This window comes from Diaphorina citri, unplaced genomic scaffold (genome assembly GCF_000475195.1).
Source record: "Diaphorina citri unplaced genomic scaffold, Diaci psyllid genome assembly version 1.1 scaffold183, whole genome shotgun sequence".
In the NCBI taxonomy this organism is placed as follows: domain Eukaryota; kingdom Metazoa; phylum Arthropoda; class Insecta; order Hemiptera; family Psyllidae; genus Diaphorina; species Diaphorina citri.
In genome coordinates, this window is record NW_007377620.1 from 186016 (window position 1) to 199184 (window position 13169).

The 13169-nt window shown below is 40.1% G+C and overlaps 1 protein-coding gene across 2 annotated transcripts in view; it reads left to right on the top strand.

The window, feature by feature from the left end:
• LOC103505585 (scavenger receptor class B member 1-like) overlaps positions 1 to 7089 on the top strand; it is a 53964-nt gene extending 46875 nt beyond the window's left edge. For both annotated transcript variants that reach the window (XM_008469928.3, XM_008469926.3), the window contains exons 6-10: positions 191 to 400; positions 1215 to 1463; positions 2723 to 2992; positions 4629 to 4760; positions 5603 to 7089. In XM_008469928.3, coding sequence (XP_008468150.1) covers positions 191 to 400; positions 1215 to 1463; positions 2723 to 2992; positions 4629 to 4760; positions 5603 to 5848 — 1107 coding nt within the window. In that variant the 3' untranslated portion in view covers positions 5849 to 7089. The remainder of the gene's footprint in view (positions 1 to 190; positions 401 to 1214; positions 1464 to 2722; positions 2993 to 4628; positions 4761 to 5602) is intronic.
• Positions 7090 to 13169: the final 6080 nt, after the last annotated feature.

Below are 13169 nucleotides of genomic sequence, written 5' to 3' on the forward strand. Positions count from 1 at the left end.
TAGCAACATAAACGCCGAAAGTGGAGCTCAATCATCAGTTGATTCGAGAGAAACCATTCCTGCAGCTCAAATTTTGGTTGCCAAGTACAAAACTGAAGAATCCACTGTAGAAAGACTAAAGTACTGTCGAAATCGACACGCCCCTTTTTCAAAATCCACTAATACCCATTTTTTTCGGCATCATTTCCAGGGCGTCTTCCACCAAGTACTAGAGCGAAGTTACGTCATTCGTCTCGCGATGGCGACCAAAATCAAGCTCTACTCGTACGAACCATTCCTGCAGCTCAAAGTAAGCGACTTCCTGTTTGGGTACTATGACGAACTCCTGGAATGGATCTACAAGATGGGCAAAACGGTCGGCTATGAAAGCCCCATGAGGCGGTTTTCCCTACTGGATAGCGTAAGTATAGATCCAAGTTGGACCTACAAAAGAAAAATAATGGTCAGATATCAAAGTCAAATTAACCCATTAAGAGGTATTCCTTGCGTGGGATAACGTAACCCGGATTGATTACAGCACTGGATTTTGAGCGCTGGATTATAACTAAAGGCAACACTGGTGTCCAGTAACATTCCAGTTCAGTTGCACAAAATGTACAGCTACAACTACAAATACCTAGGTGCGATTGATAGCCAGACTACCTATTGGCCACGTGTGATCCAGCCAAACCCAATTCAGAGACTACAGAAAAGGCATGGACCCGTCATATTCAATTTCATATCAGTTCAAGAAACAAGTAAAGATGGGAAAATGTGTTGCGACACCCATTTTCCTCCTCGATAGATAAAAAATAAAAAAATAACACACATTGAGTAAATAAGCTCCTTTTTGATTGGCGGATTTCCGGGAAGAACCTTAACAAATGCCAAGGATCATCTTGTTAGCAAGGCTAAAGTCGTAGCCAATGTCAAAAGATAAAAAAATCCTGAGGGAAGAAAGGGGAAATCCGAAGAGTACACAAAGGCTTAACTTCAGATTGACTTCAACATTGCTGATACAAACGTTCTCAAGAAGAATTTTTCGACCTAGCGCTTACAAGGCAGGCGCACTACCTTCCAACCTAACTATGTGGGCTGGCCTGACTTTATTTCTGTTGTTTGAGTAAAAATTTGAACTGTTCGCAAATACATCCTGAAATAAAGTGCTGCCAATCTAGTTAGCTACAGGTTCTCGGCACCCTTATTAAATTGAACCATTTCCATTCATTCCTCAGGTTATGAAAAGCATGAACTCACGGTACACGCTGGACACTGGACTCGCGGATGTCAATCGACTAGGCGACATGATCGTCTACAACGATCAGACGCGGCTGAGCGTGTGGAAAACCGACGAGTGTAATGAGTTCCGCGGTTCGTATGGCGCCTATTGGCCGCCGGCCAGTGTGCGGGAGGGCGGCAACGTGAGCTTCTTCAACGGATTCTTGTGCCGCAATGTGCCGCTTGTCAAGGAACAAGATACACGGGTGCGTAGAATAACCTTAAGCCTTAGGAACAAGATATTAGGGTGCGTAAAGTAGCTTCAAGCCCTGTACACGCTCTATATCAGGGCCGTATCCAGGATTTTGTCGAGGAGGGGCCGAGAGTCCAAGCACTAATGGACCGGGAAGGGGTGGGGGGGTGGTCTAAATTGTCTGGTCTAGCCTATAGCAAAGGAGCAAAATGAAGCTCGAGGAGGGGCCCCGGCCCCCTCGGCCCTGTCCCTAAATACGGCCTTGCTCTATATGACTCTCCCAACTTGATCTTCTAACTCGGTCTTTCGACAGATCGTTGGTTGCGTTTGAATTTTAAACACGATAGTTTCAATCGGTTAGGATTGTACTATCGTACGCGAAGACAGCCGAGTCCTTTTCATATCAGTTATCAGAAATAGCAAAGGGAAGCTACGGATCATTGGACAAGGAGAAAGGAGAATTCATGCTAGAATTGATGAGCAATAAAAAAAAAAAAAATATACGTCGGAATGAAGAGAAAACCTTGGATATAGTAGGTACTCGGAAGTAAAATTGATGAGATAAAACAAACAATATGAACTTGAACAGGGTTAGACTAGGGCAGGGTTCATAAAACTTTGTTTATGGAAATCAATATTTACTTTCCCGAGAAATCGTATCCTTTTTTTCCCCCCCCCTCTTCTTTTTCTGTTTGCAAGAGGAAAAACTGGAATAAAAATATAGGGCTGGATGTATAATGTTTATTATGTAACTACTACTTGCTTACGTTAGTCATTTTATACTTCTACAGGATAGAATGCAATTGAAATAACAGATCTCTAGAGCTGTGTCCACACAGTTGACGCCGTCGATCGACGAAGTGAATCTAAATTCTCGATTGAGGAGCTGGGTGCAAAAAGGAAAATCATCAAACGGAGATATTTAACTTTAAAGTTTTCATCAAAATCCTTGAAAAGTATGTTTACCAAAAACGCTGTAACTCATCGAAAAAAAAAAGTTATCACTGCAGTTCAAACACTGGAAGATACAGCGCACCACGTTCTATTCAAAACACCGTTTTACGCAAAAAGGACAAAAAATCCATATTTCCCTTTTTGAACCCAGCTCCTCAATTTCAGTCGACATCGATCGAGTCCATTGACGGCGTCGACCATCTGTGGACACAGATTAATAACACATATACTCTTTATTGAAATTCAATCAAAGGGCGGAGTTATTTCCCAAGGCAATCTTTGCCATCCAACCAAGATCATTCTACTTCCTCTTTCCAGTACGCCAACTTCATCTCGGTAGCTCGGTACCAATCATCCCCAGACCTGTTCACCTATCCTAGCAATGCCTCCGAGAGTTGCTACTGTCTGGAAGAGCCCTGCATTGACAATCTGTTCAGCGTGGGCAAATGCCTGTCCGGTCCATTCGTACTATCGTACCGAAATTTCTACGGGGTGGACCGAGACAAATTGCCGCACATCAACTTCGACAAGCTCACCACGTACACCAGTCGGGACGACGAGTGGAAAACGTACTTCGACATCCACCCGGTAAGTGGGATTACAATCCCGGGATCCTGTGATTGTATTCCCTAGTGCTAATACGAGCGCAATGAACGGTAGAGCTCGACCAGAAAAAGGCACCTTATGCTAGCCATTCAAAGTCAGACCGTCTGGCGGACCGCTGTCTCAGTGTGAAGGGCCGGCATTACGGGTATTCCATAAGACCCGACTAGGCCCAAAAGGGGCATTCTACCCCTTAGGGCTTGAAGATTTTTGCCAAATTTCATCAAAATGAGACATATGGTACGACAGTTATGGTGAAACAAACGAGTGGAGAAGTCAGAAGTCCTTTGTCTAAGAGAAATAGGCCCCTGGGACATTAAGAAATACAAATTCAATACCAGGCACTGCAAGCAATGTAAAAAAAGTATTTGTGTCCTGAAGGGCCAAGGACATCGCAAAACTCTTGCCAACCTACTCAAAAGCTTAAAACATCAACTTTGGAAGCAATGTTAAATCTGAAAATTTTCATTTCCACTCAAAGAGAGCTTGAAAGTTCATTTCTCTTTCCTTCCCCCCCCCTCTTTGGTTCTCTTTCTTTCTCCCTCTCTGTCTTTCTCCTTTCTCCTTCCTCCTTCCCCCCCCATCTTCCTTCCTCCTTCCCCCCCATCTCCCTCCCTCCTCTCTTTCTCTTAATCTCTTCTCTCACCCATAACTTTTCTTTTGTTCAAAATCCTAAACAGGACATAAGAAAAGGAAACAATATGACTTCCACAGGCTTTCTCTCGGGCCTTTGGAACAAAAGCCTCCATACTGCGTAGGATTTACATTCGACCCAAGGCTAACGGCTTTACGTGATCTTTACTTTTTAATGAGAGGGAGAGAGAGATAAGAAAGAGTGGGGAGGGAGGGAGGAAGAGGGGAGAGAGTGAAAGAGAGATAAATAGTAGGGAAGTGAGGAAGAGAGGGAGAGAGAGTGAAAGAGAGATAAGAAAGAGTAGAAAGGGAGGAAGAGAGAGAGAGAGAGAGAGAGAAAGAAAGGGTGAAAGAGAAAGAGGGAGAGAGAGTGAAAAAGAGAAAAGATAGAGTAGAAAGGGAGGAAGAGAGGAGGGAGAGAGAGAGAGGTGAAGGAAAAGGGAGAGAAAGGGACAAAGAGTGGATAGGAGAGTGATAAAGAGATGACAAAAAGGAGAAGAGAGAGACAGAGAGTGAAAGAGAAAGGGAGAGAGGGAATTAACGAAAGGAGGGAGATAGAAAAAGAAAGATAAGAAAGAGAGAGAGAGGGAGAGAGAGAAAATGGAAGGAAGAGGAGAGCGAGAGAGAGAGAGAGAGAGAGAGAGAGAGAGAGAGAGAGAGAGAGAGAGAGAGAGAGAGAGAGAGAGAGAATACATATGGGAGAGGGAAAAGTGAAGGAAGAGAGAGAGAGAGAGGGGGGGGGAAGAGAGTATTACTTTCTATTTTATTTATATCCCAAAATACCAACCTATACAATTTGACTAGCTATAGTGGGAAATTTTCGTCAAATTTTGCACTACATACACTAATTTTCGCTGAACTAATGCTTCTTCTCTATTTTCAATACCACAATTTATCGACCCCTCCACTTTGACTATTGTGAAAATTTTCGCCAAATTTTGCACTATGCCATTTTAGCTTCACTAAATATGCTAATGCTTCATTTTAGGGTCTGGGCAACACAATGAGCTTCAAGACAACATTCCAGCTGAATGTTCAAGTGAAGAAGAAGAACTTGATCCTCGACTTCCCAGTCCGATTGGAACATGACCAGATACTTCCCACTGTAGTCATTGAGAGGGTAAGTAGATTAACAGTCTCCTAGACCTAGTAAGAACTTGATCCTGGACTTCCCAGTCAGATTGGAACATGACCAGATACTTCCCACTGTAGTCATTGAGAGAGTAAGTAGATTAACAGTCTCCTAGACCTAGTAAGAACTTGATCCTGGACTTCCCAGTCCGATTGGAACATGACCAGATACTTCCCACTGTAGTCATTGAGAGGGTAAGTACTGTAGATTAACAGTCTCCTTGGCGTAGCGGGTACTACACTTAGTAGGTGTCCACAGCGGAGTCTCAAACCTCGACCATAGCCGACCCAAGAGAAAATAGGCAAAGCATGCTAATGAATAGAAGGGTCCTTAACGGAGCCTTGAAAAGGCGTACTTATCTAGTAAAGTGGTAAATGTAGAATTGGCCGGCATAGTCGTTTGCAGAGGACGTATTTTCCTTTCGGGAAACTTTCTGAAATGGAACCGATTTCGTTGAAATGCAATCTTGGATTTCCGATGGTATAGTACAGGCGCTATTTCAGTTTCTAAAAGGGAACAGGTTCCGTTTCCGAATATTTAGCAGTTACAGCAGTGGTGTAGCCTCCATGTAGGGCGTGTATGGCGGCCATACACTCAAAATTTCACTAAAATACCCTTAAATATTGACTTTAAATCCTTAATGTATTTTTGAGTGATGGAAATATAGTGCCCTACACGCCCTACGCTTGAATTTAGACCACACTACGCCACTGAGTTACAGTTACCTACCTACAGTTCCCTCTATCAACTATCAAACCTCTTTGAAAAAAGTCTTTGCCTCTCTATATCAGTAGCGCACCACACACTAACACCGCGGGTTCTCATTTCAGTCCGGTCCCAACCTCAACAAGAAAACCACCACTCTCCTCATCGTCCTGTCAGTGGTGGAAGGTACTCTCCAGTACGGGAGCATACTGCTCACCCTCGTCCTGGTTTACGTTCTAGTCAGGCGGTTACAGGAATTGAGGCGACTCTTCTACGTCCATAAGGTGACTGTGTCGCCGCCCATCTATTTGTACCATCAGAGCACCATCAGCCATGTCACTGATCAGAGGAAAATCTACAGTCAATTGTGAAAATATACAGTCATCAATTGTGAAAATCTACAGCCAATTGTAGACAAATCTACAGCCAATTTTAGACAAATCTACAGTCAGTTGTAGACAAATCTACAGTCAATTGTAGAGAGGAAAATCTACAGTCAATTGTAGACAGGAAAATCTACAGCCAATTATAGACAGGTAGACAGGAAAATCTACAGTCAATTGTAGACTGGAAAACCTACAGTCAATTGTAGACATGAAAATCTACAGTCGATTGTAGACTGGAAAAATCTACAGTCAATTGTAGACTGGAAAATCTACAGTCAATTGTAGACAGGAAAATCTACAGCCAATTATAGACAGGAAAATCTACAGTCAATTGTAGACTAGAAAATCTACAGTCAATTGTAGACAGGAAAATCTACAGTCAATTGTAAACTGAAGAATCCACAGTCAATTGTAGACTTCTGTGGCCGAGTGGTCTCTGTGGCCGAGTGGTCAAGAGCACTGACTCTCAACCCGGAGGTGCTGGGTTCAAATTCCGGCCAGGGCGGAAATTTTCTAACCAGACTTTTCCGTTCTTGGTTAGGCATGGATGTAAAAGAATGTGCCTTGAAGTAATGCGAAAGAGGTACCGAGGTACAATCTTGAATAATAATAATAATAATAAAAATGTAGATTTAAAAATCTACAGTCAATTGTAAACTTGAAAAATCTACCGTCGCCGTCGATTTGTGAAAGGCCTCGCGGACAAATTGTGGTTAGGAGACCATAGTTTAAGAACCACTCTGACTAATCCAAACAATAAAGAGGAACACAGATGAACTGATATTACCTTGATTCGACCAACCAGTGCAGGTTTTACAAAAGTTTGATAGAAGGCAAGGCAGGGTTGTGTTATTTTGTATTATTTTCTAAAGGCCACGACTACAATCTGGGTGTAAAACTTAGTTTAAGTTAAACTCATTGGATTAAGTTTCTATCAAATGCATTTTATTACTACATATTTATTAATTATATTGGAATATTGGATTAAGCAAGCTGATTGATTGCTTTTAGATTGAAATTCATCAGCCAATAAGAACTTAAACAAGGACATGGGTAAAAAGAAACAAATTAAATCATGAGTTAACTTAAACAATGATTAAAGTCAGATTAGAGTCCCGGCCAAAGCTGTATATAATGTATTTATTTTGCTTTTTAAATAAACGAGACATTGTTTAGACTCCGACAAAGTCTTGCTGGGTTTTAACAATGTCTAATATTATTACATATGTAGTATGATGTTTTATTTACTATCCCACCAGGACATGGAGTCACTTTAACAGTTGTGAAATTTTCAAAAAGGGAACCGGTACTTCCCAGTTTCTACGTCACTGCCTTTTAGCTTCATATTAAATTGATCCCAAGGGCAAGGTAAACCTAGACAATGGAGCAGTTGCAAATGGGTAAAAATTATTAATTATTAAATGATCGATTCCTATGTAAAAAGTTGTGAAAAATCCAAATCTGAGTTCAAAACTCCGAAAAAATAATTGTAAAGGTCGAAAATTCAATTTTCATTTTCCGTTCAAATGAAAGAGTTCAAAGATGTGTGACGTCAGACTTCAGGCAGTTGCCTCGCTAGGTAGCGCCAGTATGCAAGCACGCTGGCGGAGGAGCAGAAAGATTTGCGCAGAAACGTATGCGCACAAACAAATTAATATGCTGCTTGTAAGGGAGCTTTGTTCGGAACATTTAATGTGACGTCGTCGTGTACGCGAGGGTATGATGTGACGTCAGAGTTCACGATTTACCGGTATTTTTTTAAATAGATTTATCTCGAGATCTAGAAGTCGTAGAAGAAAAAGAAAAATTCCTTTGTTCCTCATTTTTCCTGCTCTTTGACTTTAAAACATCACCCAAGTAAGCGCAACAGTGTTTGGATACTTTAAATTTCAAGGTATTATTTACCCTTATTACACGGGGAGTAATTTGAGATGGAAAATGTTCCACCAAAAAAATCGGCCCCTATTGGCAGCACGGGACGTGATTTTTTTTTTTTTTTTTTTTTTTTTTTTTTTTTTTTTTAAAAAACAAATATTTTTTAAATATTAAAAAAAAATTTGTGATGTGTACCGGCCCCTATTGGCACTGGCAGCTAGGTACGTTATTCTGCAAATGTAATAGAAAGTTGTGCGATGTTCACACCATATTTTTTACATAACTCGCTCACTCTTTAGTTCTCCCCACATCTCTACAACATAACCTAGATTCCTCACGTTCTGGTAAACAAAGAGCTGAAAAACAACAGCCTCAGCTCGTCTCTCAATTTGGAGCACAGTTAATACAAGACTTCAAATGCACACATAATCCCGTATTTTGAAGGAAAAAGGGCACAGGGGGGGGGGGAAACGGGGAGAGAAAAGGGAACAGTTTTGACCTTTTATAATCTTTTCTTAGGGGGGGGGGGGAATCGAGGAGAGAAAAGGGCACAGTTTTGACCTTTTATAATCTGTTCATTAAATATGTAAATACCGTGAAAAATCCCCTCTTTGACTTTTTTTCACGATAGAAAAGTTCTCTCTGAGTGGCGAACTGAAATATGAGTAGCGAAAAAAAAGGTAATCCTGCTGCTTTTTACAAGCGTTGAGTTGCCATTTGCATACGAGACTTCATTACGGGATTTTTGAAGTCCAGGGAAAACATCTAACACGTGAATCACTGCAACCTTTTAAACAAAAGTGGCAGTGATAACAGAAGGCTTTCCTGCAAGAAGAGTCTCATTCTGATTAGGCCCTTTATGGGGGCTTTTCTAATGCCCAATATTGTTAAGACTCCGTAGCAAATAGAACCATGATTACATCTCCAGTAGGTATTCATCAAGTTACAGAATTATTAATCCTCCCAATACTTTTTAATAGAAATCAAAACCTTTAGAGCTGTTTGACTCAAGACTCGATTTTCGTCTTAAGAGACGGGGCAACCAGACATGTGATATAGGTCCCAAAAATAAAGAGCCCATGGAAAGAAAAAAGAACGTGCACTTTCGTTTAGGATAGGACAACTTGAAGGAAAATATGGAGGGATGGAACGAAACATAGACACAAACACATACAAACTTACATTATATGTCTTAAGAGAGGGGGGCAAGCAGACATGTGATATAGGTCCCAAAAATAAAGAGCCCATGGAAAGAAAAAAGAACGTACACTTTCGTTTAGGATAGGACAACTTGAAGGAAAATATGGAGGGATGGAACGAAACATAGACACAAACACATACAAACTTACATTATAGACCCACAAACAACTAAAATACAAACAAACGTTCTTAATATGAAAACTGAAATGAAATTGAAACTTTTAAAATAACAATAAAAAGAAAATAATAACCCACCAAAGTTAGTAAAATTTCTCTTCTGTTTATTTATCAATTTCGGATGGGACTCTTCGAAGGAAATAGGAAAGAAAGAAACATGCATAGGAGGTAGGTACCATGGACAATGGGAAACAAATAATGTAAAATAACAGAAAAGAGATAATGTAGGTTAAGGAAACACTCACTTTAAAAACACGATAGTCGTGCTTCTCTGTAACTGTATCATTGATTTCATTCACATCTCATATGGCAATTCTCATTTTCATTCACATTTCTCGTGGGACGTTTCTCAAATAGTTGCAGTTTCCAAATCACACACTAACGATTAGGTTAGCTCACAGGAATTATCCAATGGTGTTGTGGAATTCAAACGAGATTCGGGACACTAAAATCACTTTGGAAACGTGAACGGTGATTTATCTGGAGAAGTTTATGCTGTTCACGTTATCTTTATTCACGATCAGAAGAACATAAAAGCCGAAGTTGGAAGTGAGTATGTTTCACTCGATTTTAAGTAGATATTCGGTTTAAATACGGTTTAAATCCAAGAAGGTAGAACCCAAGATGGTTTCTTGATGTTGATGATAGAAGCAAATTGGCCTTTGGGTACTCTATGTAGGTATACTACATATTATGTACAGATATTCATTAGCAGGACTTTCCTGAAGCTCTTCCACCTAACCACTATGAATGGTTAGGTTCTTTTACTTTATGCAATTTTTCGTCCGCTTCCGTTAGCAACAGTTCCCCGTCTTCGTACTTCAATATTTGACAGACAATCTGAAACAAAGTAAAGTCGAGGATTTTTTTTTTTTTTTTTTTTTTTTAAGAGGTTTGACAGAGGGAATTGTAACTGCTACGAGGATTTTTTTTTTTTTTTTTTTCTTTTTAAGAGGTTTGACAGAGGGAACTGTAACTGCTATGATCTTATCGTCCCGAAATCGAAGAGAGAAGGAAGACAGGATAGGAGAAAGCCAACCGCTCCGAGAACGAACATTATCCCATCAGGATAAACTCCGCCCCGGGCGGGAATCGAACCCGCGGCCTAGCGCTTACAAGGCAGACGCACTACCACTACCAACTAAGCTAACTAGGCTGGCAAAAAAGTCGAGGAAAACGTCGATTTAGAATTTAAAATACGGTTCGCGTGATATATTTCAGACTGGAGGTTGATGGTTCGAGTCCAAGTCAAGCCATACTTTCTTGTTTCTTGTCAGTCTCTTTCAGGCAGCCCTATTGAGCACCTCATGTCCTGATAAATTTTTCTCACCCAGGTCCTGATTCACACAATCTTTCCACCTTTTCTTCGGTCTCCCTCGCCCTTTTCTCCCCCTCACTTCCATACTCTCAACTCTTTTCCCTATGTAGCTCTCATCTGTTCTTTTAACATGACCATGACCACTGCACACTCTCATCTCCTCGATCTTCCTCGACACTTCCGTTACATTTATCTTATTCCTTATGACTTTATTCCTGATCCTGTCCAACCTTGTTACTCCACAACTTACCACAGTATCGATCACAAATCTCGTATAGACGAGCGTTCTCGTCGCCTGACTCATAGCAGAAGTAGGGAACACTCCACTAATATCACCGTCAAACTCAACTCGCACGCCACCAGGCATTTTTTCCTTCAACACTCCCCACACTAGACGACCGGGCTTCGTATGCTTTACACTGGTCAGGGGTTGGGCTATACGGTACAGGGATTTGAATGCCACTTCTATTGAGTTCTGTTCGGAGTTGATTCGAATTACCTGCGAAAGTGGATCGTTCGTTCTTTAGGCCCCTTTACACGCTACGTTTTACAGCCTACTTGTTAAAAAAAAATATATCATTGTCTACAGCAGGGGTTCCCAACCTTTTTCACTGCCATGGTTGAAAAACCTAGATTTTTTTTTATCAGATAATGCTTGCGCCCCCCCCCCCCCCTGGAATGGGAACCCCTGGTCTACAGGATATTCGGAAAAAAATCGGGTGAAACTCACGACAAGTGGGAAAGGGCTGTGAAAAAATGAAAGAAAGTAAAAAAGAAGTAAGTCTGATGTACTGTTTACTTGGATTGCAACCTTCGAGAAGACCTACGTTTCAGCTAACGGTATTTACATATGATTATAATTTTTAACCTTTTCTCTATTCTACTACTTACCCTTCGGATAAAGCTGAATAGCTGAAGCCACTACAAGAACACGAATCAGACAAACGTACGATAAGACGTATTTATTATGCTTACCACATTTAAAATTCCCTTAAATTGTTCAACTCACCTTGGCCTGCACCTCATCTCCCACTTTGATATCTGCTTTGTTTCCCTCCACATATTCATTCTCACAGGTTGCCTTCAGCTTATAGTAGCCCACCTGAGCAATAACACCACGCACTGAAATCCCTTTCACCACACACGACACCTCATCACCTAGGTTCACCTCGGCTGTAGACGCTACTGATTCCAGTACTTTCCTGAAAACAAACAATAATATAGTTTTTTTTTTTTTTTTTTTTTTTAAAAAAAAAAAATTTTCCTTAGTATTTAAAAAAAAAAGAAGAAAAATAAACAAAAAACATTGTCACTTGATTTTTTTTTTTAATTTCCCGGGCAAAATTCAACTGAGGAACTTAAGAGCCCAAAATTGAAAATACCCGGGTATTTATAAAAATTGGGTATTTACCCGGGTAAATACCCAGGGTATTTACCCCAAAAATAAGTACCCGGGTATTTACCCATCACTACCTTCAACTCAGGAGAATTTCTGATATTCCTGGATACCAACACCAGATGTACCAAAATGCAGAAACTTACCCGTTCACTCAACTTGACAATTTTAACAATTTGTCCCTCGTCAGATTTTATTTTCTTTGCCAGGATTTTCTTCTTCAACTTCTTCTTCTCTTTCTTTCCCATAAAATGATTGTTGATCTGCTTCTTTGGCAGTTTCTCTATCATTTCTTCAAGCTTACGTTCCTTCTGCTTGAATCTTTTCTTTTCTTTGGTCTGTTTCTTCTTCTCTCGCAACTTATTCAACTGGTCTTCTTTGTTGGAGATTTTCTCCATTTTTTCTGACACTTTTTTCGATTTCAACATTGTTTACTGATTTGAAAAATGTAAATACTTATCTTTGTCTTATCAGATCTTGGATCTTATCTCTTATCACAGTACAGTTCACAGGAAAGAGGAAGAAAAGAAAATCATAACGGACATAACCTCATTTCGAACCACATGAGCGAAGAAGTAAATTTTCAAAATTTACCGCGCATGGCGGCCATCTTTGTTCCATTCGAGATAACAAGAACCGTTCACATGCAGCGACTTTCGAAAAAAAAGCCCCCCCTGAAATACCTACTCGTAGGTACCTCTTGAAATTGATTCACGAAAATGGATCCATCTGTGCATAGCCATAAAGCCGAATATTCCATACCTATTTACTTTGTGTAGAATACTATCACCACGTAGGGACTTTGAGGCAAAGGTAGGTGGGAACCTAAATCTGCCAGACAGTCGAGTCAGAAAGTGTGTGATGGAAGAAGCTTCCAACTTCAGACCGTCTGACAAACCTAGGTTGGAAGTTACAGGCGGTTTGACAGTCAGAGTGTAAAAGTGGCCGACATTTTTTTTTTTATTTTATTTGACATGCAAGATGAAGTATGACCTGTCACTATAAAGATAAAAGTACCTAGTACAGGTACCAAACTTTCAAGGTGAAATTAATAACAGCTGAAGATAAAAGATTTTTTGATCCTTCCATGAAGTCAAAAAAAATCAATATTACATATTTTATTTCTATATTTTCTATGAACTAATTGCATGATTCTTATTAACTAACATTTTCATCACTTGACTTAAAAATTGCTGAGTTAATTCTAAAGCTACACTAGAAAAGTAGAAACTTGCTAAGCCATACATTTCAGTTGTGGAATTCATCGCGAAAAGGTTGAGCCTCTAAAAAGAAAAAAAAAAAAAAAAAAAAAAAAAAAAGAAAAAAAATGAAAAATTCCA